The sequence below is a fragment of the Scophthalmus maximus genome, chromosome 14, assembly GCF_022379125.1.
Source record: "Scophthalmus maximus strain ysfricsl-2021 chromosome 14, ASM2237912v1, whole genome shotgun sequence".
NCBI classification, from domain to species: domain Eukaryota; kingdom Metazoa; phylum Chordata; class Actinopteri; order Pleuronectiformes; family Scophthalmidae; genus Scophthalmus; species Scophthalmus maximus.
In genome coordinates this window covers 9371498-9396535 of record NC_061528.1, presented here as the reverse complement: position 1 = coordinate 9396535, position 25038 = coordinate 9371498, and the positions used below count along the sequence as shown (strand labels likewise).

The window sequence follows — 25038 nt, the reverse complement described above, 5'->3', positions numbered from 1 at the left end:
GTGTCAGATGCAGTATATCAGTGTGTAAATTGACACTGGTAAGAGCACAAGATTCAAACCCCTTAGCGTCTTCGTGAGCAGAGAATATTTTGGTCCGTGTGTGGTCCGACTGTTCACTCCCAACGAGTTGGGAAGGGGTTATCTTACAGTCAATATTTTATTCATGAGGAATTTTTTCACAAAGGAGCGGATATGTTGCTGGCCTCAATTTTCATAAACAGTGAGGTTGCGACTGGCTCCAGTTGCACAGTGAAACAAATCGCCCCAATTAAAAAGAAATGAGCAGATAGAATCGATGCCGATCACTTCCAATGTGGTGACATGTCCCTCCAGAGAGAACAGTAACAGCCTGTAAACACCAATCCAACAAGATTGCTGAGCAGAGCTGCGGCACACTCAACCAGTTTACTTAAAAAAAAAAATGACTGACTGCAAGTCTGACTGTGAATAGTAGGAAGGAAAGAAAATACACCATAGATGTCAAGTATGCGTCAGAAAAAGAAAAGAAAAAGACAGTGACATATGTGTTGCAAACTGCAGAGGACAGTGTTTATCACCACAACATGTGACTGATATTCAAATGAGCGGAGAGGAAGAAGACATTGATTTGCGTAGACAGCTTGATAAATAACATCAAGAATGGTTAAAAAACTATGTGCCTCAGAACCTTAGTCAACAAAAAGAATAGCAAACCAAAAGAGTTTCTTTTTTCTTTTAAAAACCAACAGACAGGCAAGTAAACACTGTCAAAGTGATCATCTAAAAAACAGACACCCAGTGATTTATGCAGAGAGCGTGATGCTCTATATATCTCCGAGGGTTTGGTGTGTGGCTCCTGATCGGTTTCTCAGGTGCAGTCAACAGACTGTTCATCAGCAACACCGTGTTTAAGATAATTCATGTAGTTAAAATCGAATCGCTCCCTTGATCTCATCCAATTGCCCACAGTCTGATTTTTTCTGGTTTTGTACGGATATGCAGTGCATCAAAAGTAGCATTCATCACGTTCATTTCTCAATCGAATCTCAGCATTTGTTTACTACAAGAGATAATACAATTTAAAAAATGATTAGCATCTGTTTCCATAATTAATGCGATGAGCGAGTCTTGTGATTAGGGGCAGAATGGGGAGAGGTCAGAGAGGATTTGTTCTCCAGTGGGAAACGGATGGATTAGCGACTGGCTACTCATCAGAGAACATTTAATCTACTCCATAGCTCTATTTAGATTATGCTTTAGTTATATTGTGCTTATTTTAGCAGCTGCGTGACCAAAACTGTACAGTATATTACATGAATACAAATGCAAAGGAACAATGGTATTTAGGATGTTAATTTTTCCATCATTTATAGTACACTGGTCTCAACAAGAAATAATTAATTTCAGAGTAAGTGGAACATTAAAGCGCACCCGTGAACCATTATTGTTTTTCTTCGTCTGTGAACAGGCAGCAGGAAAAAGAGAAATTACATTTGAAACGTTTCACATTTATGTGGAATATGTAGCCGTGCAGCTGCTCGTCACACTCACATCTGTTTCAGTTTCTCTGGCAGTGCCACAAAAAGTCCCTTTTCGTTTCACACACGCATACATGTATGCGGGGACTTATAGTGAAGCGGTGCATATTTTTGTTCAAGTTAAGTCACAAGTTGGAATGTATTTAATCAGAGGGTGTCGTTTCCTGCAAGTGGAAGTGAAGGAATAAAAAGTTATGGGGAAAAAGGAAAAGGAAAAACTGCCATCAGGGGCACAGCCTCCGGGTTTAAAGGATTTCTCGCTTTTTGACTGGATACATTTTCACCTCCCCAATATCTCGTCTTCGCTGGTCACAGAAGCAGGTATATGATGTCGGTGTGAATGGACGCCATGGGATTCGAGATGGATATCTTGGCTCCAAATCTGCAAGACTCTCAGGCGGTCCTAGAAATTTCTCTCAGGCCAAATCGTATTCCCTTTCGGAGAGATAACAAACCCCACTTTACTTGACTGCTATATGTAAACGAAGGCGAGATGACAGTCTGCCATGTCTGAGAAATAACAATGCATTTGTAAATTATCATTCATTTTAACATAGTACTCATACACATCCCACTAATCTGTCTGTCTGTGCAGAACACCAGAGAGCGTTCCTGACAATTTAACTCCCATAGCCAAGTCAATACCTCTTTTGTGCTTAGACCTGAAGCTAATTGAAAATCTTTCATCCTATAATGAGCAAGAAATGTCAGCGCCAAAAGATATAGAACTGGCATTTAATCTACACCGAGGAACAATAATCCAATTGACAAGAGTTCTGATGAAGAAAGAATGAACGTTGCTCCAGGACGGATGACAGAAATGCAAAGTGTGTGAATTAAAAAAAAAATTGTTAGAGGGGCTAATTTAGGAATTTCGTTCCACCTAAAATAAAAAAACTTCTTTCTTTATGACATTTATGAACAGCATATTGTAATGTATAAGTGGAGACAGTGGTTGAGTTTACGTTTTTCTCATGTATACCAAAGAAAGGTAAAATGGTGACGCAGACTTAACAGACAAACTTAAAAGCAGGAACGAAACAGGCACGTAGGACTAATCTGCTGCTTGGCCTGTTGAAACTGTAATACACAGACATGCTGTTAGAGATTGTGACGATGTCAAGTTTACTTTGTTGATTGTTGAATGTGAGCTCTGACAGGCGTCTCTTAGCAACCAAATTAGTACGTTGCTGGGTTTCAAAATCAGCAACAGAAATAGAAGGGACAGTTTTATTCCACTGGTTTTCATCAGCATTAGATTACAATTAAATAATGGAAATAAATTGAAAAACATAAGAAATATATTATCATCATTTATTGATGAGTCAGCTCTGTAGGGCAATGGGTTTAACATGCAGTTTAAACATTTTCTGACAATTCTGACAAGTTTTGACAATTCTTTTAAACATCACAACTTCTTGCTTAAAACTGCCAAATCATATTTTACTCTTCAACGGCCCATGTGCATTTTCAATGATTTATTTGTCAGAGACTCGCATGGAACAACCATACGTCTTCCATTTCCCACAGCAGCTTAGTCACGTTTTCACTGTCACTGCTCTCGCTCGGCCCCCGAGAGAATGAGTTTATCCAACTGACAGCAGGAAACATTTGTGTAACGCATTTCATTAAATATCAAATAAATATATAAATATAACATTTGTGTTTGTAGTCTTTGTCTCGCAGCGGAACAAGCTCCCTATGAGCATCTCTTCACAAAACTTGACACTCCCTGTGGCGCTCTTTTGCCCTCTTACAAGTCCCCGCTTAGCCCAGCAGGAGAGCGGTATCACACGAATTAGATCTTTTCATGCAGGAGAGTGTCGATAGAAGAACAAGAGCCTTCACCGAGGGTCGACGTGTGTCACTGCAACTATTGTCAAAATGTGATAACAGCACAGCTCGAGCTGCAACCTGTCTTAAAATAGAAAGTCAAACTCTACAGCATATTACTCTGACTTATGTTATCCTGAATACTTAAAAATTTAAAACTTTAACCACCTTTTAACATCACGTCGATAAAATATAAAAAGAGTTACATACATTGAAGTCGCATAGGCTAAGAGAAAGACCAAACACTGTGGAAGCATAGAAATCGTAAATGGTATATATACAGTATATATATAGCTCCTTCCTAGTCTTATCGACAATCCAAAGCACTTTACAGTACAAGTCTTATTCAGCATTCACACACACGTTCATACAGTGCTGCTATACGAAAACACTTTTTCTATCACACATCACTCACACACTGCCGGCACAGCTGTGGAGGGGCAGTATAGGGTTAAGTGTCTTGCCCAAGGACACTTCGGAACACGGACTTGCGAAAGAAAGATGGTTTAAAAAACTGAATACCTAATAGTGAAATTTCAGAGAGGGAAACTGAAATCACAGTAAGATGATCTTCAAAGTTAAAAAATATTTCATTGCTATAAATTTTGTGGAATTTGAATTGCAACAAAATAAATACATTTTTGAATCATTACAGCCCTTCTGAAAATTACATTTTAATCCATTCTCTCCATGTGGTGTAAAAGTCTTGAAGCATTAGAGCCACACAAGCTGAGATAAATATCAAGGAAAAACGTCCATAAGACTTACCAATGTACTGGTTCCACTCCGGATCCAGGTCCGCTTGATTGGCCAGGCAGCCCTTCATGGCATTCAGGCAGTAGTTCTTACAGGGTTTAACTGCGGGCATGCCCTGACAAAAAGGGCAGTAAAGCATCTTCGTCAGCGCTCGCATACATGCTGGAGTGCTGCTTACCTGCAAAAGACACAGAGCGCGACAGCAGCCATTAGCATCTGGGGCAGCTCCTATGCAATCCATGATCATTTCATCATCCTATTCTGTCATTTAATAGTTGAATGGATTGGAATTTGAATGTTTGCCATTTTCTGTTTCCCATGCTTGTCTAAATTTCACAGCGCGTTGGCCGGAGGAGACAATTTGTCAAATGCATTTTGAAAATGTTTGTTTCATCAGAACACTAATGTCACTTTGTCAAAGATTTGTATTAGTGTGCACATTCAGAAATGCCACAAGACTCGAGGCAAGACAGAGTTTACATTCTGCCACTGTCAATCACAGCGTGCCAGAGAATTTACCCTGAATTAAAAACCAGTATTTATTTGCCCACTCTGCTGCCAGAATTAGCTGTCAAACATTTTTGCCCCTCAATAATTCATCTTTCTCAATTTTCTCATTCATTTCTCATCCGCTGATTTCACCAATAAAATCCACATGATGTTATTGTGTGACAGCCGGAGATGGAAGTCAGTCAGTGAAGACCAAATGGCGTGAAATGTCACACGAGGAGCAATATATGAAATGACTTAAGACATTGGCACCTGGCTCATTCAGGTGGTCTGCGGCGATTCTCGCTCAGTGAGGTCAAGGTTATCCATTAGGGTGTTGCATCAGGAGGTTTGAAAAACCTAAACCCTGTTCGATATAGTTGTGATTGCAGCCTCGTTCAGAAGGCATTGTGATAGTGAAGACGTCCCCAGAGAACCAACATACAGTCCAGGGAAAAAATATGGCCATTGGCTGGATTAGATGTGCAAAGTGCCAAATCGTATTAGGGCTTCGGCCTTGTGTAATCTAGAACAGTGGCATTTCAGAGAGCAAATACAACCTTGGCTGTGTGACCTACTGAAACAGACTTTATTACATGATTTCTAAAGAGCATGCAGCACTCAACATTCTAACTGTAAACACTTAGACGCTTGCACTTTGAAGCCCCGTGTTAGAAATCAAAGCTCCTTGGTCACAGCTAATGGACTTTTTTTGTGTGTGTTTTATGAAGCACCAACAAGCATTTCATGAAGTGTCTTTTCAGACTGAGAAGCGACACCCTGTCATGGCAGCGCTTATTAATGTCTCATTTCCTTGAAAAAATTAAAACATATTAAGAAGCAATGATACTGTGGTATTGAGGATTTTGCACCATGCACTAATATTTTTTCATGATTGACATTTTTGAGGAAAAAGCTTGTGATAAATCAGGGTGAGGGAACTCCTACTATTACTTGTGTGCACTGGTTTCCTTGCTCCCACTTGAATAAGAGCTTGTTGACAATTCCAAATTCCCCTTTAAAAATAAAATATGAGCCATGCAATAGTTATATGATTCAAATAGTATTAGGCCCTCTAAATAATGAAACCTAATAAAACTACAGCAACATAGGAGTGAATGCACAAATTAATTATTCATTCTCTTTCTTTTGTATAAAACTGTTCCATCTGTCAGATATGCTATCTTATTATAATGAGTGCATTCAGATGATGAATGTATTCTTCTCATACGCGAATTTAACAATAAAAAAAGGAAAGAAAAAGCAGACAGATTCTTATAAGATTTTAATCACTTTGGATAAACAGAGGTTGGGTAATGATCTAGAATAAGTTTGAGCTTTGTTTGTGAGATGCAGACTCCAGAAGGAAGTTTTTGTTTACTGCTGGGTTTTGTCTTTTGTCTCTTAAGCTGCCAAAAGAAATAAAGTACGACATCATCTGCCTTTATTCAATATGCAGTATATCCCAGCAGCAATAAGCATGAATGTCACATCTCAGAGACACCGTGTAACAGACTGCTCTCGCAGGGTGTCTTATTCCATTATGCTTACACCCAATCCCTCACGATGAGTTTATACCCTCGAGATCAGAGGGCTGCGGTCCCAGACACATGACCTGGATCTTAGGTCCCGTTGAAATGTCAAGAGGTGACGCCGGGACACGCTGGCAGGTGTAACTGCAGGGTGTAACTCAGTAAACGCATGCTAACAACACATCCTCTGTGGCCGCGTCTAAATGAGCCTCACCGCTACTCCTGACGAGGGGGGAAGCCGGCACAGAAGGAGAAGGGAACGCGGTTTAAAGTTCAACAAGTGCACCGTGGCGGGACAGGCACAGAGTGAATGTTGGAATCCTTCAAGAGGATCGATGTCTTTCTCTTTTTTTTTTTCTCTGCTGATCGAGGGTTAGTTTCATCGGTGTCTGGGTATATACCGTACAGCAGATCTGTCAATATTAACCACAGTGTTGATTATCCAACCCGACTGATATTAATACAGTGGTGAAGGGGAACCAGGGTGGCTGGGGATTTTCAGTGTAGCGCTCATCAGTGCTTCTCTATACCCTTAAGAACGCTTGCGGTCCTGCTGTTGATCAGTGTGAATACATCTATGCCTTAGCCTTTTGCCTTTCCTTTAATCTTACTTTGGACATGATCAAAACTACACACACTCCCAGGAAAGTATGATATACTGCAGTTAGGATTACATCGCATCAAACAGAATACGAAGGCTGCAGCTTGATTAATGGCTTCTGGATACAGGCTGAACAAATATTAGGCAAGACAGCAATAAACAGTGCTGGCAGAAATTTCTTTGTTTCTCCCTCACTTTTTTTTTTCATTGTCTGGGCATTTCTCCCGAGCAATGCACACCATACCATCAGACACTGTTTTCTAGACAGCCCCGTGAACAAGCCGCCCAGAGCCCCAAACTTCCCGAAGACATGCACCAAGAGAGCGCACATTTGTCAGAGAAGTATCTGGCAGGAGCTTGTTTGTGTGAAAATCTTTGGGGGAAATGTGTGCGTGCTTACTGCAGAAACCCCAAATGAGAACTTGAGCCTGTTCAAATTTGTCTTAATTTCAGCTGAGGTCAAATATTGAATATATAACTGAATCAGCATGGTTTGCAAGTGAGAAAAACAAGCAGACGATTGGGTGTTTCATCATCCAGTTGAATTAGAATTTTACCAACATGGTGAGAACATTTACCTTAGACACTCTCTGGGCCACCTCCCGGCCAACGGAGAGCCCTTGGACAAATGTCCGAGCGGCGATAAATGCCCGGGTAACCTGAGCCTTGAGCTTCCTGGGCACGTCTCCAAAGGGCTTGAGCTGGTCGGTGTACTTACTGATACACTCCAGATAGTCCTCAGTGATGACATACTGCGAGTTGAGCAGCGTGAACATACGCTCCAGTAGCCGCGACCAAAAGTCATTAAGCATTTCCTCCAGGTTAACGTTCCCTCCGGTGTAATAGCGCTTCAGCTCGGCAAACAGGTTCTCAAAGACCTCCGAGTTCTGCATGTAAGGCTTGCCGTAAGTCCTCACAAACATCTCATTCAGGGACCTCTCCGTGTTCTCCAGCAGCTCCAAGAAGAATTCTGAGTTGAGAGGAAATTAAAAAGTGTTAGTTTTTTGTGTGATTTTCTTTCAAACCTAACGTGTGTGTGTGTGCAAAATATTCTGTAGGCGGCATGTACAGTACATCCGGTAGATATGCCTCAGTATCTGCTTCATTTGTGATTATAATAGTTAAAGAGCAACATTACAATACATGTGTCTCGTTTTCGAGATAGACTGCTGCTTGTAAAGGAAGGTTCTTTGATTACAATTCCAACAGCAAATACACAGACAGACAAAATAACAAATCAGTCGGAGCTTTCTGATGTTGATTTCATTTTGAAGAGACCACACAGCTTTGTTGATCTTTATCTCCAGTAAACTACTTTTGACATTGCAATATAGGAGCCTTCCTCATATATTTCTGGAAAGCAATAAGTTCTGTGTTTGCAGTGCATGAATTCTGTATTGTCCACGCCGCACCTTTAAACTCCCAATATATTCATGTGCTTTGTTCGTGGTTGATATATTTGGGTGAATGATTCTTATGTATGGATTCTGACTGGGGTGTTGCTCCAAATACTGGAAGCATAAAGGCTGTCAGACGAAGTCTAATGAATTATCCTCCTACACAAGTATGATTTTAGAAACCTTGTTGTTCACCTATAATGACTCCTGTGATTCACCAGCGACTGCGATGAGGTGATAACATTTCTGTAAGGAGAGTACTGCCTTTCAAGGACCAGGATTAATATTTAAATAGGCTTCCAAACTCTGCACATTTAACTACAACGTGAAAGAGTTCGAGACTAGTAGGAGAGACTCAAATCCTATTAAGGCTAGTGGTGAATACAGAAAGGATTTTCTATTCCTAAATGTATTTTATAGGGCAATATGTTCAACCCAAAGCTTTAAAGGAGCATTAATTGATTTTTTTTGGCCACTTCATGGAAGTGGAAAAAGCTGTAACCACAATATTTGTATATTATCATCACAAACAGAAAATGTACGCATCCAGAAGACAGATTCACATCTTTTTAGATCCATACATCTGAACGCCGCCCAAATTTACATGCAATATATACTTTTTTTGGTTTATGAGCAACATTCTTCGCCTTGCACACACCACGATGGCTATACACACACACACACACACACACACACACATATTTATATACACACACACACACACATACACACACACATATATTTACACACACACACACACACACACACACACACACATATATATTTACACACACACATCACATTCATTGAATAAGTTACTCTTTTTCAATTAGTTTTTCGATTCCTGGCTTGAGTGGAAATTTATTTCAGCCACGGGCCCCATTTGGAAGAAGTTGTAGCCCCTGGGTTGATGGAAATTTAATGTGGCATTGCTTTCCCATAGTTATTTAATTAATTGTGAATATAAAAAATATTGATTAGTGCAGCTTTAAATCTCTGTGATATGGCGTTAGTAGAGTAACGGTGTGGACGAAGCCAACAGAGTAAAATGTAAATGTTGGGACAATTAGAAATAATGATCTGCGTGGGTTGTCACTGTCAAAGCATCGTCAATCATTAATACCATGGACCCTGTTCCAACGAGTGTTTTTTATTTCTCGTGGACTATTAAGACTACGCAGACGTTTTACACGAGGGACTGTATTTCACTGTAACTTCAACCCGTATGTATCTCACAACATGTTCTGAACAAACTAGTCCTCAAACCTAAATGAGAATTTAGATTTGTTTGCCACCTGCCCTCGGCCGTAGAAGCATACCAGCAGCAGGTGTACCAGACCTTTGTAGTCATGGTAACAAAAATAAACATGCAGATGAGGTGGGGACAAAAGAAACACCGCTGACATCCATCCATCCATCTATCCATCCATCCACCCCAAACTCTTCCTGAAGCTGACTGTACAGTATATATTTGCCTCTCTTTACACTACATTACCTTACTTCTCCCTTTGCCACCATCGTAATAACCACAGCTGTTGGAGGTCAGGCGTCACCTGAGTTGGCAGCTGTAACACAACTGTGAAGCGGCCCGCGGTGGCTGGGTCACGTGACATACTCTGAACACATATCTACTAACTCAGAGATCCATCTGGCACCTCTGAGCCAACGCACATTACAGTCACTTATCAGAATGGCCCTGACAAAACTGTAATGGATTTCAAGTGGTCATTAGTGCTCAGCACATTCAGGTGAAATTACAGAATTGGAGAGACAAAAATGGTTCTGGCGACTGTCCATGGCATCACGCCAAACCAGATCTGATTAGTTTTATACTGTATGTTGCACACCAACAGATAACAGAATATTTGACATTAGATATGACACTTTCATGCACATGTTTCTGCTACACTTAATGATACTTCCTTTATAAGTTCATAAAGTAAACTAATGCGGGTTATGTTTATTTTGAGCATCTCTAGGCGGCACTGTGAAGGACTACAGTGAGCAGTTGGTTAAATATGCAAATCTCCAAGTATGATTTGTGCTTCAGTGACTCGTTTTGGGTAATGAAAACAGTCAGTGGTGGTGAGTGATATGCACAATGATTAATGACAGCTTCAAAACTCATTTCATAAAAAAATAAAAAAAAATAAAAAATCTCTCAGTGTCAGCTGAGATAAATAACCATGTAATTAGGCAAGATGTATTGTTAATGTGGAAAGTATATTTGATCAAATTAACTATGCTGTGTTTCAGAGTGATTACTATTAACAATTCCATTATGGATGGAATCAGTGTCAACAATGTTTAGTTAAAAATAGACATCTTATTCTAATTAGTGGTTAATTCACGAGCGGGACAATATTCTACTATGGCAAATTAAGCTTACACCATTCCTTAAAACATTGGAGTAATCAGGACGTCTTTCTAAGAACAGAGGATAACGATGATGAAACGCCAGACGGGGGCTGTTCTCATACACACAACTTGCAGAGACTTTATTGCATTTTGCTGAGGTAGCTCAGTTTGGCTGCAGCTCCTCAATGCGCAGAGGTTACACACAGCCACTCAGTGTCTCTGTGACGAAGAGAAGGCCTGTGTGTCTACTGATGGATGCCGCTCCTTCATGTCAGAGATGTCAAATAGTCTCTATTTTAGCAATCTTGAAACAGACCACTCCAAATTTAAATCTTAAGGCGAGATGATGGAAAAAAAGGCGAGGTGAGGGGTTTTCATTAAAGGGCAGGCAACAACTTTTGGAGACAACGGATACAAACTGGATGGAGACGGCCCGATTTACTGTGGGGAACAAAACCAGTGGAGGCAGCTGAGTAAGGAGCACATCTGTGAAAGTGTGGCATTAGCCTTCTGGACTACATTCCGCATGTGGTCTGTGCATTTAGAAGTATATTTGTGGACAAACGAATTAATCAAATGCATAGTGAATCAGTAAATCAGGTTCTGTGTTAAATTATCTCAGACAAATTGCAGACACACTAGCCGCATGCAAGCAGCTCATGCATCTAGTGACATAAAGAGAGTGAAGTGCATTTCAAATTGAGTGGGAGGATCGTTTGTTCATCTTCATTTGCCAAAACCGGGGCCTTAGAACACCCCAACCCATGTGATGCAATTTGTGGCATGTTATTTTCATTTTGTGTTAAATGGAGAACGTAAAAAAAAAAGATTGCAAAGATGTGGGAGGATAGTGATTTGGTGAAACGTCTTGGGAGCACAAGGATGTTTCACCAAATCACCCTAACCTTAACCCAGCTACAACTAGGAATAAAAAAAACAACTCTGGCACAGATTTTTTATGGACGTTGTGCATGGATTTTATTTGACCTGGGGTTGTGAAATTGCAAGAAACTGGTTGAATATGTACATTTCACACTACATTCCTTAAAGTGCAGCATTTAATTCAGTCAGTCAGTGAGTTCAAAACATTTTGTTTTCTGGTCATTTATTAGCTGTTTCCTTTGTGGAAACCAATTCCTCCCAGCAACACATTGTCAGAACTGTGTGTAATTCCTTTGTTTGCCCAGTGTTAACTGCAAATATGAAATGGTTTGTTTGCCCTCATGCACCCGAATAAACAGCCTGCCAGCTCAACCACAGACAGGACTCCTACAGGACTCATAGAAGGAGTCGATCGCTCATTTTGCGACCATTGAAATTGCATTATGTAAAGTACACAGCTAGGTCTGCAACCTATTTTGAGCTCCCATGGCTGTGTATGAATCTGGAATTTTTTTCTGCCAAACGGAGCACTTTCAAATGGCACATGTCAGTCATAACCTGGGTCATTGATTGGTCTGACAGGAAGTGCTGGTCTACAGAGGGCTGCTTTGAGTGCTGTGTTACTGGCACACAGTCACACAGTGACAGTTAAAAGCAAAAGGGCTTTCGAAATAAAATAAAAAAGGAAACAGTATGCCGGAGAGTCAATGATGTCCAACAAAAAGGTCTAATCTAATCTCATCTAAACGTATCTAATCTAATCTAAACGTATCTAATCTAATCTAATCTGATCTAATCTAATCTAATTGGATTCTACGTCCTTAAATTTGAAAGTAACCTTATCCAGTGAGTGGTGGTTTACGCTTCACGTGTTAAGTGAAATTTGTTTTGCCCTCTAACTCACCGAATCCTGTGAAAACTTGCATTGAATAGATAGGCTTATCCATCAGAAACCTTATTGACGTTTGCTTCAGTCGCAGACATTTCTGTGTTAACATCCTTGTGAAAACCCTGTAGAATTTCTACCTGAAGCCTACACACTCTCACTGGATGGTCCTAAAGGATTTCTTAACTAAAGAATGGCTTTGCTGAGCAAGCATGCCCTTTTCAGCAGCGTCCGGCTCCACATTTATGTAGGCACACACATCCACACATGGTAGCGGCCGGCGCATGGACGGTCTTCTATGGACGGCAGCTTCTTTGGAGTCATTGTGCGTGAGGTTCGTTGCCCAAGGGCACATCGACAATGGCTGCCGAGAAAGAAGCGGATTCACTTTTCATATGCTTGTGTAAGTATACAGAATTCTGCAACATTGTGTGCAAGTAAGTAACTGCATGAAAGATCAATTGAGGAGGGTGGACCGCATTACTATTCTGTTTGGCTTCCCAGCACCAGGGTGTTCATGGCTAGGAGGGCCAACAATTGATTGGCAATTAAGATGAACGATTTAGTCTGTAATAAGCAAGGTAGAAAAAAAATGTATGAATTACTTGTGGTTTGGGGATATGTTTTATGGTGCTAACAATGAGAATATTCAGACATGGTATTTGATAGATACATAAGTACATTTACTGATGAATTGCAGCAAATGTGGCAGCCTGTTTGACAATGATTCATACAACTGTACCGCGCATCTGGGTTGTTTTGGATATTCCTGTGTTTGTGCTCAGGTGGTCTTGGCATAGTCGAGACAGTGCCCTCTCACTGACACATAGGCTGTGGTGTCAGGTGTGCGTGGGCTGGCCAGCTTCTGACAGCTACAGTAACACACTCATCACAAACTCTGCATAAACCTACAAGGAAATATACATTGACTCTGTGTAGGTGGAACTACAGAGCCAGGTGCTAAATGTACACTAAAGAGCATCAAACCGACGTAACGGCACTTTATTGTTTGGATCTTTATTGTTCTGTCTCAGTATCAAGGCCAAAACAATTATTGTGAATTAAAAAAAAAAAAAACTCGTGAAATACTAAACTATGTGTTTCAGCTAGTGACGAATAATGATAAAGGTGAAATTCAAATCTGGTAATCAATATTGCTCATTCGACGTGCGGGGGGTCAGTCAAGACCCTCAGCAGACACAGAGTCTCCAGACAGCAGAGGACTGTGGAGCTGCAACCTGCACACGGCCTCTGCTTTGACGCTGATGAAATTATGGAGAAAGGCAGCAAACCCCAAGAGGAAGAAGGGTGCCTGGAGTCGTGCATCTAAGTGCTGCTGGACAAACCCCATTTCCTTCCTGACTGGAGTCCTCCTTATGACATTTACCATCCTGACAGCAGCTGATCAAAATAACACTTATTTATTCATGCACGCTTCCAGGAATCACATGCGGGCTAAAGAAGTGTATATTCCTGGAAAAAACAGACAGACATCACCCAGTCATCGAGACATTGAGTTTCTGGGCAATGTGCAATCATCTGAGAGTCTTGTACTGTAACTCAATAGTATTTGTTTCATACAATATGTTGAATACTTTGGGCATAAGAAAGACAAGTCATTGAATGTTGAGTATTAAATTGCTCTATTACGCACTCAAACATAATTTAGTAGTGACAGTGGATATATTTACATAACTCGATATGAACAACTATGCTTCTACATTCTACATATCGACAAAGATTTGAATTAATTTTGAATAAACCGAATAGTTGAGGGTGTTGCTGTTCGCAGATCTATGGGGAGATATTATATTGACATAATATATATTTTACTTCATTCATATATCTTCTATATCTACAAGATGTTAAGAGACCATACAACAAAAGCCTAATGGTAATAAATTGTATAAGATTTTCTCATAGGGCATTACAATACATACATTACAAGGTGCTACCTGATAAGGCTCATGCCAGGTCACCTTAATGGGCAGCTAATACAATATAAATTGTACAGCATGTTGCTGTAAATTGTTTAGTGAACTGCTGTTTTGAAGCCTCGTATGTAGCATTTTGGCCGGTGCCATCTTTTTTTAATTTTAAAAGCAGAAGCAACCATATTTGGAGGAGCGGGGATGGGCCGACTAAGAAGCCCGTCCACTGCATGTCCAACTACACCTTCTACCTGCACCCATTGGACGGTACTATCTGTCAGTCACACGGTATCCACACCCATATGCATATCGTGGTGTATCATCTATTCTAGTACAAATAGTACCATAATTTACAGAATAAATCACGTTGTATTGAAGAAGACTTGAAAGTAGATGTTGAGATCATAAACTCCTCAGGAAAATGTTTATCAACGTTATTAATCAAGTGAGTAATAGAATCATTTTCTCATTGACTTCTATAGAAGCCAGTGACGTCGCCCTCTGCTGGTCATTCAAGAGAATACAGGTTTTAGGCACTAGCTTCACTTCGTGGACCAGTTGACTCCGTCCATCTTCATATACAATCTATGGTTCTTCTGAATGGATGCAGGCTAGAAATGAGCAGGAAGTCAACTCATGGAAGGGAGTGAATGTGACACGTCACGACACGTACCTAAAAGAGAGGCTACTTTTGTTGCATGGATGTGGTCTTGTGGTGGCACAGATCAGTCTAGCCCCAGCAACAGACTCAAACACACTAACCTCTTAAATCACCTACGCCATAATCATGGCAAATGGTACGGAAAGGGTCACGCGTGAGAGCCTCAAAAGCACAGTTGAGTGTTCAAAACAAACCCAGACGTTACACGTAGCTTTTGCCTGCAGCACAACATATGGTAAAGAATCACAAAGACGGAGGAGATAACAGCTGCCATGGCAACTAAACATCTGCAACGACACAGCCGCAATTTACACAATCCAGAAAATGTTAGAGTAATGAGTAATGATATGTATACTTACGTGGATCTAAACCGACATCTTAATCAAAATATTAGGACACAAAATCAATCATGTTGAGGTTGATTAAAAAAAAAAAATCGATGTGGCCTTTTATTCAAATCTTTTAAAATATGTTAGTTGTTTTGTACGATGTGCTTCTGGTTTGATTGTGTTTTGCTTGTTGCCTGTGCACCTGTGATAGCCCTGAATACAAGAAGCTGTGAAGTACCATCAGTTCAGTCCTCTCAGCGCCGCACTGGTAGTGGGACTACTACTCGATACTAATTTAGAATTCAGAGACACTTCAAGATTCATCGCCCCAGTCTCCTCCGTTCTGAGAGATTGTTGTTTCGCAATTTAAATTCCGAGGGTGACGAGCAGAAAAAATGGATAGCAGAAAAATGTCAGCTAAAGTTCAGCAACAAGATGATTGATTTGCTAATAACACTCAAAATAAACTTGGATTTATGTTGTTTGTGAGCATGTCTTACTACTTGGCAGCAGGAAACGTGTTTTTATATGCAACTGAATACGCAAACCACACATGTAATAGACAATATTATGTATTAATCCTACTGAATGAGATCAATACACTGTAGAATGAATTGGCTTAATCTTCTTATCAAATGCAAACTTCTGACAGCTGCAATGCTACTTGCAGATCACAACGTGTTCATTTAACTGTGCAACACACTTTCTGTTCGAGAAATTTTAATATCTTATATGTGCAATCCTGTTTGTATTGTATATATTCTGTTCACACAGTACATATTCTGTTTACATTGTATATATTACACCTACTTTTTGATATTTCTATTTCCTTTATATTGCATATATTTTTACTATGGTCTTTGCTGCTGTCACATGCTGTTAATATCTGCATAGTGGGACTAATAAAGGAATATCTTATATTATCTAATACAATATCCTTTTATAAAGGTAATTCTGCTTTTGACTGTAGAATAGTCTCAGCCAACTTTGAAAAAAAAACTTGTTAAACTTTTAACGCCATTGTTTCCTTTGGCTTTTCTAGATGTTATAACTTACAAAGTGTCTCTTTTGTTTCTCCTGTGAGAAACCTTTTCTACCCCTATTTTGGCACTGATGTATTACCATTATTTTACCATTAAAACTTACAGACTAAAGGGAAACAATAGGCCGTACTTTCCTTCAGAAGAGTGGGGTTCAAACTGATTATAGAACTTGTAATCTTTAAAAGGTTGCAGAGCTGCAACCCATTAAAAGGTTTCATACTGGATCCTAAATAAATTGTTTGTCAATGCTGGAAAGTGGCTGTGCTTGACAATTTTCACCTCCACCACCCTTCACCATTGTCCACAGTGATAAGCTGCTGCTGCGCACACAGGCTAATGTTGAGAGCTGGAGGGATTATTATTTCTCATTAAAATGTTTCTACGAGGAGCTGACTCCACGGAGAAGGATACCGAGAGGGAGAGATGGAGAGGTAGAATCAGCTTGGTTCAGTAATGTGTACATCCGCTCCCATAGCTCAGCTCAGCGGATGTGCGGTGGTCAAGACAGTCACTATGGGGCCAAGACAAGATCACACACTGCACAAAACCACCAAACAACCTTAATAATGCAGAGTTTGGCAGTGTACTGCTGTTCAGGCTGCCAATCTGCTGTGCAAGAAGCCATGTTTGTCTAATCCAACGAGAGGGTTCTCCACTCCAAGGCATATTAATGAGATTTTCACGTCTCATCTCCTCTGGAGGGAGGACAGCTGCAAATTAACACATACAGTCTCAATCCTTTGTTTAACCTCATTGTAAAAATGTATTCTACTTTGAATGACCACCAAAACCGTAAAAAACGAATGAAAAAGAAATTTAATAAGCATAAAGTATTAAGTAAAAAAAAAGAAAAAAGGAGAAGACTTAGGACTTACCATCAAATCTCTTGTGTCTGGAAACAAAGGTGCTCCTCAATTCATGGCTCGTTTCATCAACCAGATTTTCAAAGTCCTGTTTACTCTGTTGGCCAAATGTGTCCTCCATTTCCTGGGTGCAACATGTGTTTCCCTGAGGACATACACGAAGATGTTCACCTGCAAAATAGAAACAAAAAAAGTGTTGGTTGTTTTCTTTTTACACATACCTCATAACTGTAACATGACTAGAGTATATAACACCACTTCAAAAATATCAATCCTTTCAATGCTACACTCGTCCTTCCTCTATGTTTAACTTTTATAATGCCACCAATATAGTTTTTTTTATATATTAAAGTGAAACTTAACAGGAAATGAAGTCAATTAGTCTATAAGGCTGGCGCGGTCGATGCCACCGAGTGCCACACTGAGGTCAATAAGTAACACAGAATAATAAGTAACCACAACAATAACACGGCACATGCACCTTGGTCGTCAGCCATCACGAAATTACTTGTAACTCGAAGCAGAGCTGTATCAGTGCTGTGTAGTTTGCGTCACATGTGACGCAGATTTCATAAGATCATGCAGTGACATTTGAACAAAAAACAATTCAACAAACTCAAAGAGGGGGAGGTCTACTGCAGTGACATTTGCCCTTTTAAGAACAATCTTTTCATCCATCCATCCTCTAAGAGTCGCGGGGGGGCGCGGGGGGGGGGGGGGGGGTACACCCTGGACAGGTCGCCAGCCCATCTCAGGGCCAACATACACAGACAAACGACCATGGTTGGTCCAAGCAGAATTCGAACCAAGAACCTTTCTTGCTGTGAGGCGACAGCGCTCACCACTGTATGAACCAGGTTGCGCCCAATCCTTTCAGTGAAAAAGATTTATTTTATTCTATTTTCCTTGCAAGTAAGGCTGTGTTAGGAAAGCAAGTTAGCCGAATGGACGATTGCAGCTCATGCCGACACAGATAAACACCTTGTTTAAGCCCTTCACACTTTTGCTCTTGCATCTTTTTTTGTTTTGATTTTCTTATCATAATCATATTCAGACTCCATCAAAAACCTGGGTAACCTCAATAAAGCTGGTGGGCGTTTTGAGATATGGCAACACGAAAGAGCCGCATGGTAATGAATTACTTAGTGAAGAAAATTATGACTCTGAGCCACTTCAGTTAATTAGAGACTGCTTTAAACTGATTTTAACAGCTTCAGACACACGAGTTCGTGCATGTGCCAATGAAATATAGTAACAGTTATTTAGTCAGATGTGCAGCTTATACACCCAACGACATTTAAAGTCCCAGCAGTCTAACCGAAAACCCTGTCTGTTATATTTTAGGGATAACAATCAGCGTCAAAATGAAATGTGCAGTTTCACCGTCAAAAAAAGGTTGTAATTACAAAATTGTAATTTCAAAATTTGAGTAAAAGCAGCTTGTGCCTTGTAGGACCGTGGACATTATTTTGACTAGAAAAGGAACAATGGTGATATTACTTATTTGGTGTGACAATAAGTTGCACCATTTGCTGGGTTTCTTTAAAATCAATAGAGGAGACAGACAACACATCCTTTTAAAATATGCTCTTGCACATTACATAATTGATGACGGTGGGAAAATGTTTAAGTGAATCAAAAGTTAATGATCTACAACATTCTATTTTGCCAAGCAGCCTTTTTTTAAAGAGCCAGAGATAATGCAGACTCAGTCTGCAACAGGATTTATGTCTTCATTTCACAGTCTTAAACCCCATATCACCGTGGGAGGGTGAGCACAACAGGAAATGAAATGGAAACACAATTGCGCGGTAACAATGATTATCACGTCGTAATGACTGAAGACTGTCATGTGAAGACATCAAATAGAACTCAGTCCATGTATTAACCGAAATGCGTTTGCCAAAGGTCCCTTTACAGCCGGCTTTAGCAAGTATCTTAATAGTGTCATGACATTTCAAAGATTATTCCGTTGCGTACCCCCCACACGCACATTATTCCCTGATTTCTCGTTCCTCCACCAAACACAAGGAAATCAGATCTAAAATCCCCCTCGAAAAATGCAAATTGAATGTACATCGTCTACAATGAGCATGAGTTTCCAATCAGGAGAACAGCTGTATGCAGGAGGCAGCTGCAATCGTCTCACTGCATGCAGCAGCAGATAGACTGCACAGAAGTAAACTAGAGATGTATTTCACTAAGGGAGTGAACCACAATATGACATGAGCGCAAGGTTGTGTTTGCACAAAAAATAGCACGATGTCAGATTTGGAAAAGTTTTTTTATTTCAGCACCAAAAATAGATAATGATTAATGAGCCAAACACGACCTGTCAGAACTTGATTTATAATGAATTTTATTCAATATGATTCGATATGAATGCTGCGACCTTGTCTGAATGCTGCTGTTGTTCACCGTACAGTTTGCCTCAGAGACGAGTAAAGTTGTCGACTCGATCACAGACGAACCTTTGAATGGTACTCTGGATAAATGTGCATGTTTAATAAGGCCGGCATGCATTATTACTTCTTCGGGTACCACTATGCGTCGAACCCCTTCAGAAATTCAACATTCACAGCTGCAGTCTGTTGCACTTCTGGTGACTTCAGATGAACAAGCATGTGTTGCCTGGTGCTTGCGGATCAAAGCAGATCAAGAAACGCACAGAACTGTGACTACAGTGTGTGAAAAAATGATATCAACTGAACGCCAACTTTCAACTGCATCTCAGAGTCACCGTCAGTGAATGAAAGTGCCTTTAGAGACATTAAATGACCTAAACATATAATGTTAGTCATGTGATAACAAGTCATTTTAATACCTGAGCCAAATCATTTCACTGATGAAGACTGTGAGATGTGGTTGACACCTCCAAAAATTGTTCTTATTTTGTCACACATAATTAATTAAAGAATTAAACTCCTCACTAAAATTAACAACATTCCATTAATCATTCGATGCATTGTACGTATACTTTGGAACAAAATATCCATACCTTTAAACTTTTTTTGTTTAGCAAGGCATTCTCTTAATAGAAAACAGTAAAATGTGATTAATGTATACCCTTTAATAAGCTTAATGTTCATTAACAAAACAATGGAAAAACAGTGTGCAGTGCTGATAATATCATTTAAATTATCTACACAAAGTGTATTAATGCAAGTATGCATGAGGCAGAAAGAATGCGTTAGTTGCCTGGAGCAACAGAGATTGTGTAATATAACAATGTTGTAGTCGTTTATTTTTGTTGCCTCCATAAACTGGACATAAATCTTACTTTTCGACATTATTAACCATTAAAAAAAACTACGTAATTTACATTGAATTCAAATGTGGTCAGTGTTGTTTCTTGTGTGTACTATTAATCAATCAAATAAACATCCCACACATTGCAAATCTATAGACAGCTTCTAAGTTTAATTAATAATTAATTATAATCACAGACATGGATCTTTGAATATGATTTCAATATATTTATCATGTTTTCATTGTGTAAATGTTCTTGCTGTTGTAAATGCGTCTGATTTAGACAATCTCCTGTTGTGTTTGTTAAAAAAGTGAAAGGCAACCTCCTGAAAAACGTCCAGAAACAATTTTCGGAGTTCATAACTGAAAACAGCTTACGTCACTGGGACATTCCCAACATTTTGTTGAATCACAATTCCAGCACCACTCATCTGACCTACACTGACTAAAATGCAGATGAAACATTTGCATTTCAAATCGCTACGTATTAGTGATAATTACTTCATTACATCACACGCTGTCTTCGAGACAGCCAAGTCGGGCGAATGTTACTGTGAAGTCCCCGGGGCTACAGTACAAATATTGAGTGCAGCTATTTCATCAGATATATCAAGAACCGGAGTGAAAAAAAATCCATCTTGACACAACAACCCTTCTGTGTGCACCAGCAGTCTCAACAGAGCGAAGCATCACTTAAAAATAAGCATGTCGTACATCAACATATGGGAAGCGGCTTTCAAGGGACTTCGCCGCACAGCAAAGTGCCATGACCTTCCCAAACAAGGTTAAAACAGCACTGTCGCCTCACAGATAACCGACCTACGGCAGCACAGACCCCACATTACAACAGACAGGACCACACTGTCCTCAAACAGAGAGAAAACACAGTCATATTATTAGATTTTAACATTATTTTAATACATATTATTTGGGTGATATTTTAGATATTCCACTGTCAGCAACTGGGCCCCTCCAGCCAAGCCTGCTATGTGGCATACTGTTGGCTGCCCGCACACAAATGGGCTAAAATAAAATGTATGAATGTCATAAAATAGAATGGATCAAATTCTTCCGCTGCTCCTGGTCCAGGGATTGTGTTTTGCAGAAATGCTTTGGGGGCAAGAGTGCGCCCCACGATGAGCATGGACGTAGTTCAGCCACTCCTACGTCCACTTCACCTGCTACTTCACCTCATCCGGGCTAATCGCAGCTCACCACACACACCAGCTGCTTTGACATTTACCAGCCGAGTCTTTTCACTAATTACACTTTCCCTTCAGTTCTTCTCAGCGCATACACTTCAGTTGTTACTTCAACGCCTCTTTCAGTACACTTTCAGTACAGTGCTTATGGATGGATGGTGCAACAAAACATAGGACTTTCACAGAGGAGGTCGCTGGTGTTTTCCCGTGTGAAGCCGGTAGTCAGCATTGTCTCCTACATCCTTGACCTTTCCACAACCTCAACCACATGATTACTATTCTGACCATGATGAAGAAGGTCCTCAAATGAAGTACATCTTTTTAACACCTAATCAAGGTGTTATTGCGCATAAATCGGACCATTCCACAGTCCTAATTGTGTGTGAATCATTGTTAGCATGAGGACGAAGGTCTGTACGTGTCGCTGGTATGTTGCTATAGGGACCTATAGGACTGCTTAGCTACATCAGCTGATTTTCTGGCAGTTGTAATCACATCACACTAGTTTTAAACAGTGAGTGACTCATTTGGGAACATGCTTTTTCTTTTTTGTCACTGCAGTCCTGCAGCAGCACAATCCAGTTGTCTGCCGTTGATTCATAGAGTATGTTCCGAGCAATGAAAACATAGCTTTAAGTCATAAGTCACACTCCTAAAATGGAGACAAGGAGCATGTTTATTGTTGGTTCGCAGCCCTGGGAAAAAGGATTAAAAAATAAAATAAAAATTCAGCTGTGCAATGAGCAGTTGGAGATGGGGGTGGCCTCAAGTCCGCTGCCAGACATTATTGGCTGAATAAAATTCCATTATTATCATTTCTATGGAACTCAGCAACTTTCTCCAAATAAGCTGTAGACTGGCACAGACACAGTGCAGCATTTTGAAACATTCAAGTATAGCGACGACAACACATATTCTACTGCCATGGCTGTACCTGTGGGTAGAGGTGAACCATTTAACAGCCTGTTGACATTACTGAATTGTCAAAGTGCTTTTCTCTGACTCACTCACTCACTTGTGCACTTATTTTCTGCTGCATCACAAAACATTAGATTGAGATATGTTTCCTATGTTGAAGTTTCCCATATCTTCAAGCTTTTATCAGCTTGTCTATCGCCCCATGTCCCATCTTTCAGACAGAAAAATAGGTCGATGCGATTGTAGACCCAAGAGAGTTGCAAAGGGATTTTGGAAGCACTCGTGAAAACAAAAGTATCCTTTAAGTAAATGCCTCAGCGCAGCTTTGGGATGTCTCTTCACTTGTTTGGTCTGCACCAAGCCAAATCTGATGCAGATTGGGGTTTTTTGTTTGCTTTTGGTTGATATGGTACCAAATATGATTTGCACCTCAAGCTGTCTGTGATCCTGAGCAAGCCATACTGCAGGAGCTGAAGGGGAATTATTTCCCACTAATATCAAAGCAGGCTTTGGGTGAGTTATTCAGAAATAACAGGATCCTGAGGGTGAGACAAGGAGACTTGTCCCAGCCTAACCTCGTTTGCACTATCCCAGTCTTTGTCCTCCATTGGTGCGGGGCTAACATGATGATGCATGACTTTACTTTGCATCAAGCCATGGCACCGGATCATGTTAAACATGTATTCAGAACATCACATCCTTCTCACAATAACATATGATCAAGCAATACGTTTTAAATAAATACAAATGATATGCTGTTAGGTTGACTTTCAATGAAAGAGGGTTTTGCAGCTACTTATTAATGTATATTAATTTAGATCATGATATATTGCAATTACTTCGCGTCAGCCCCATGTCTGTAATCAAATGGAGTGTCAGTCAAATCAGCTTCGTTTTAATCAATGCTAATGAAGCTCTGACATTAGCAGCTCTGCTCTACCTTCTTCCTGCTTATGTGATCACATTTTTCAGTGCATACCTGATGCTTTATATTTCAGATTATTTTATCCTGAAAAATGTTAAGGGTTACGTTTGTTGGAAAACTCAGAAATCCCTTCCCTTTACTTCCTCAGGGTGAACAGTGAGGCTTTTTGATGGTCCTGCATATCATGGGATGGCATATGGATAGCATGCAATTTTATAGGACATTTTACAAGTCATAAACGAGTCATTAGCGCCGCTATGTCCCACATGTGATTTAATGCTGTTTTAATTTGGGTTAGGGGGCTAATGTTAGTCATTAGAGAAGTTACGTGGCATGAAATGACCCGCAGGAACCAGGACCCAGGACCCAGACCCTTCTTGCCGTGAGGCATACCAAGTCGGGTAGCAAATTACCATTTCAAAACTACACATATTAATGCACAGTTAAAGCCACTGAAATTTAGAAGGAAGAAAGACTATAGGTTGGATATAATCACAAAATACTTTTTAATTCAGAAATTCGTAATTTGTCAATAATATGCTCTCTCCAGGGCAAAGGTTTTTTGTTTTTTTTAGTTTATATGATGATCCATATGGCTTTTATAAAGTCATATGCCTGCAAGTTAACATATACGTGAGCTTTGAGAATAAAGTACCTCAGCAAAGGTAGGCCAATTCTCAGAAGTGCTCGTCAGTGTACCTGGCCAAAGAGACGCACAGCATATGTGCGCTGCCATCTGCTGTGTCCCATGGTTCCCACTGACAAACTTTTTATGCATTCAGACCCGAAGCCATATTCAGGCCTAATGAGATCAACATCCCTTATGTCAGGGAAGTTTTTTTATTCTTCCTTGTCACATCACACAATCAAAACAAAAGACAGCTACAAAGTCCTCAAATCTGAACGACCATACAGGTCGTTTGACCTTAACCTTTTATAGGAAGTGGCAGCTGTACCTTGGTCATAGTGGTTCATTACCAATGCAGGTAAGCTTATGGAACGATGGAATATTCATGGTTTGGTTAGTTTAAGGTAAAAAATCGTGGGTTCGGATTAAAATAAGTACTCTCTTAAGATTACAGGACAATCATTGTCATTGTTTGAATAAAACACGGTTAGATGGTTGGATGGATAAAAGAAACAACACAGACTGTTGGGTTCACATGGGAGCAAACAGTGGTCTCCTGTGTTTTGTTGACTCATCCATCCACCTCGACCTCCCCCTAACCTGGACTGTGTCCCTCTTTATACTAAATCACCTGACTTCCTCCTTTGCTACTGTCATAATTACTTTGGCCACTAGTGGATCGCTTAACAATAAAACATAACTATGGGTCGTAATAACCTCATGTACCCTATTGGTTTGTATTTACAAGAGGACAATTCCGAGAGTCCTCTGTAAGATTCTTTTTTTATTCCTTCATATTGTTGGCCAGTTTTTAACCGTACAAATCTCTGGATATCTCAACATCATTGTAGTCATCAATGAAATAGTCTCACAATTTTGAGACAATCAACTGGGATTACAGCACAGCAACGCGCTCATTCTCTCTTTAAAGAAGTGGGTAGTATCATAACTAAATGGTTTTAATGAATTACTTCCCTGCACATATGCATGTCATATGCACTTGTATAACTAATTGCATTTTTGCTTTGTCTGGGTCAA

At 40.1% G+C, this 25038-nt stretch overlaps 1 protein-coding gene across 1 annotated transcript in view; it reads right to left on the bottom strand.

Moving 5' to 3' along the window:
* LOC118282783 (glypican-6) overlaps window positions 1-25038 on the bottom strand; it is a 66530-nt gene that overhangs the window by 30661 nt on the left and 10831 nt on the right. The window contains exons 2-4 of the mRNA XM_035604180.2: window positions 17091-17249; window positions 7307-7698; window positions 4119-4284 (exon numbers count right to left, since the gene is read on the bottom strand). Coding sequence (XP_035460073.1) covers window positions 4119-4284; window positions 7307-7698; window positions 17091-17249 — 717 coding nt within the window. The remainder of the gene's footprint in view (window positions 1-4118; window positions 4285-7306; window positions 7699-17090; window positions 17250-25038) is intronic.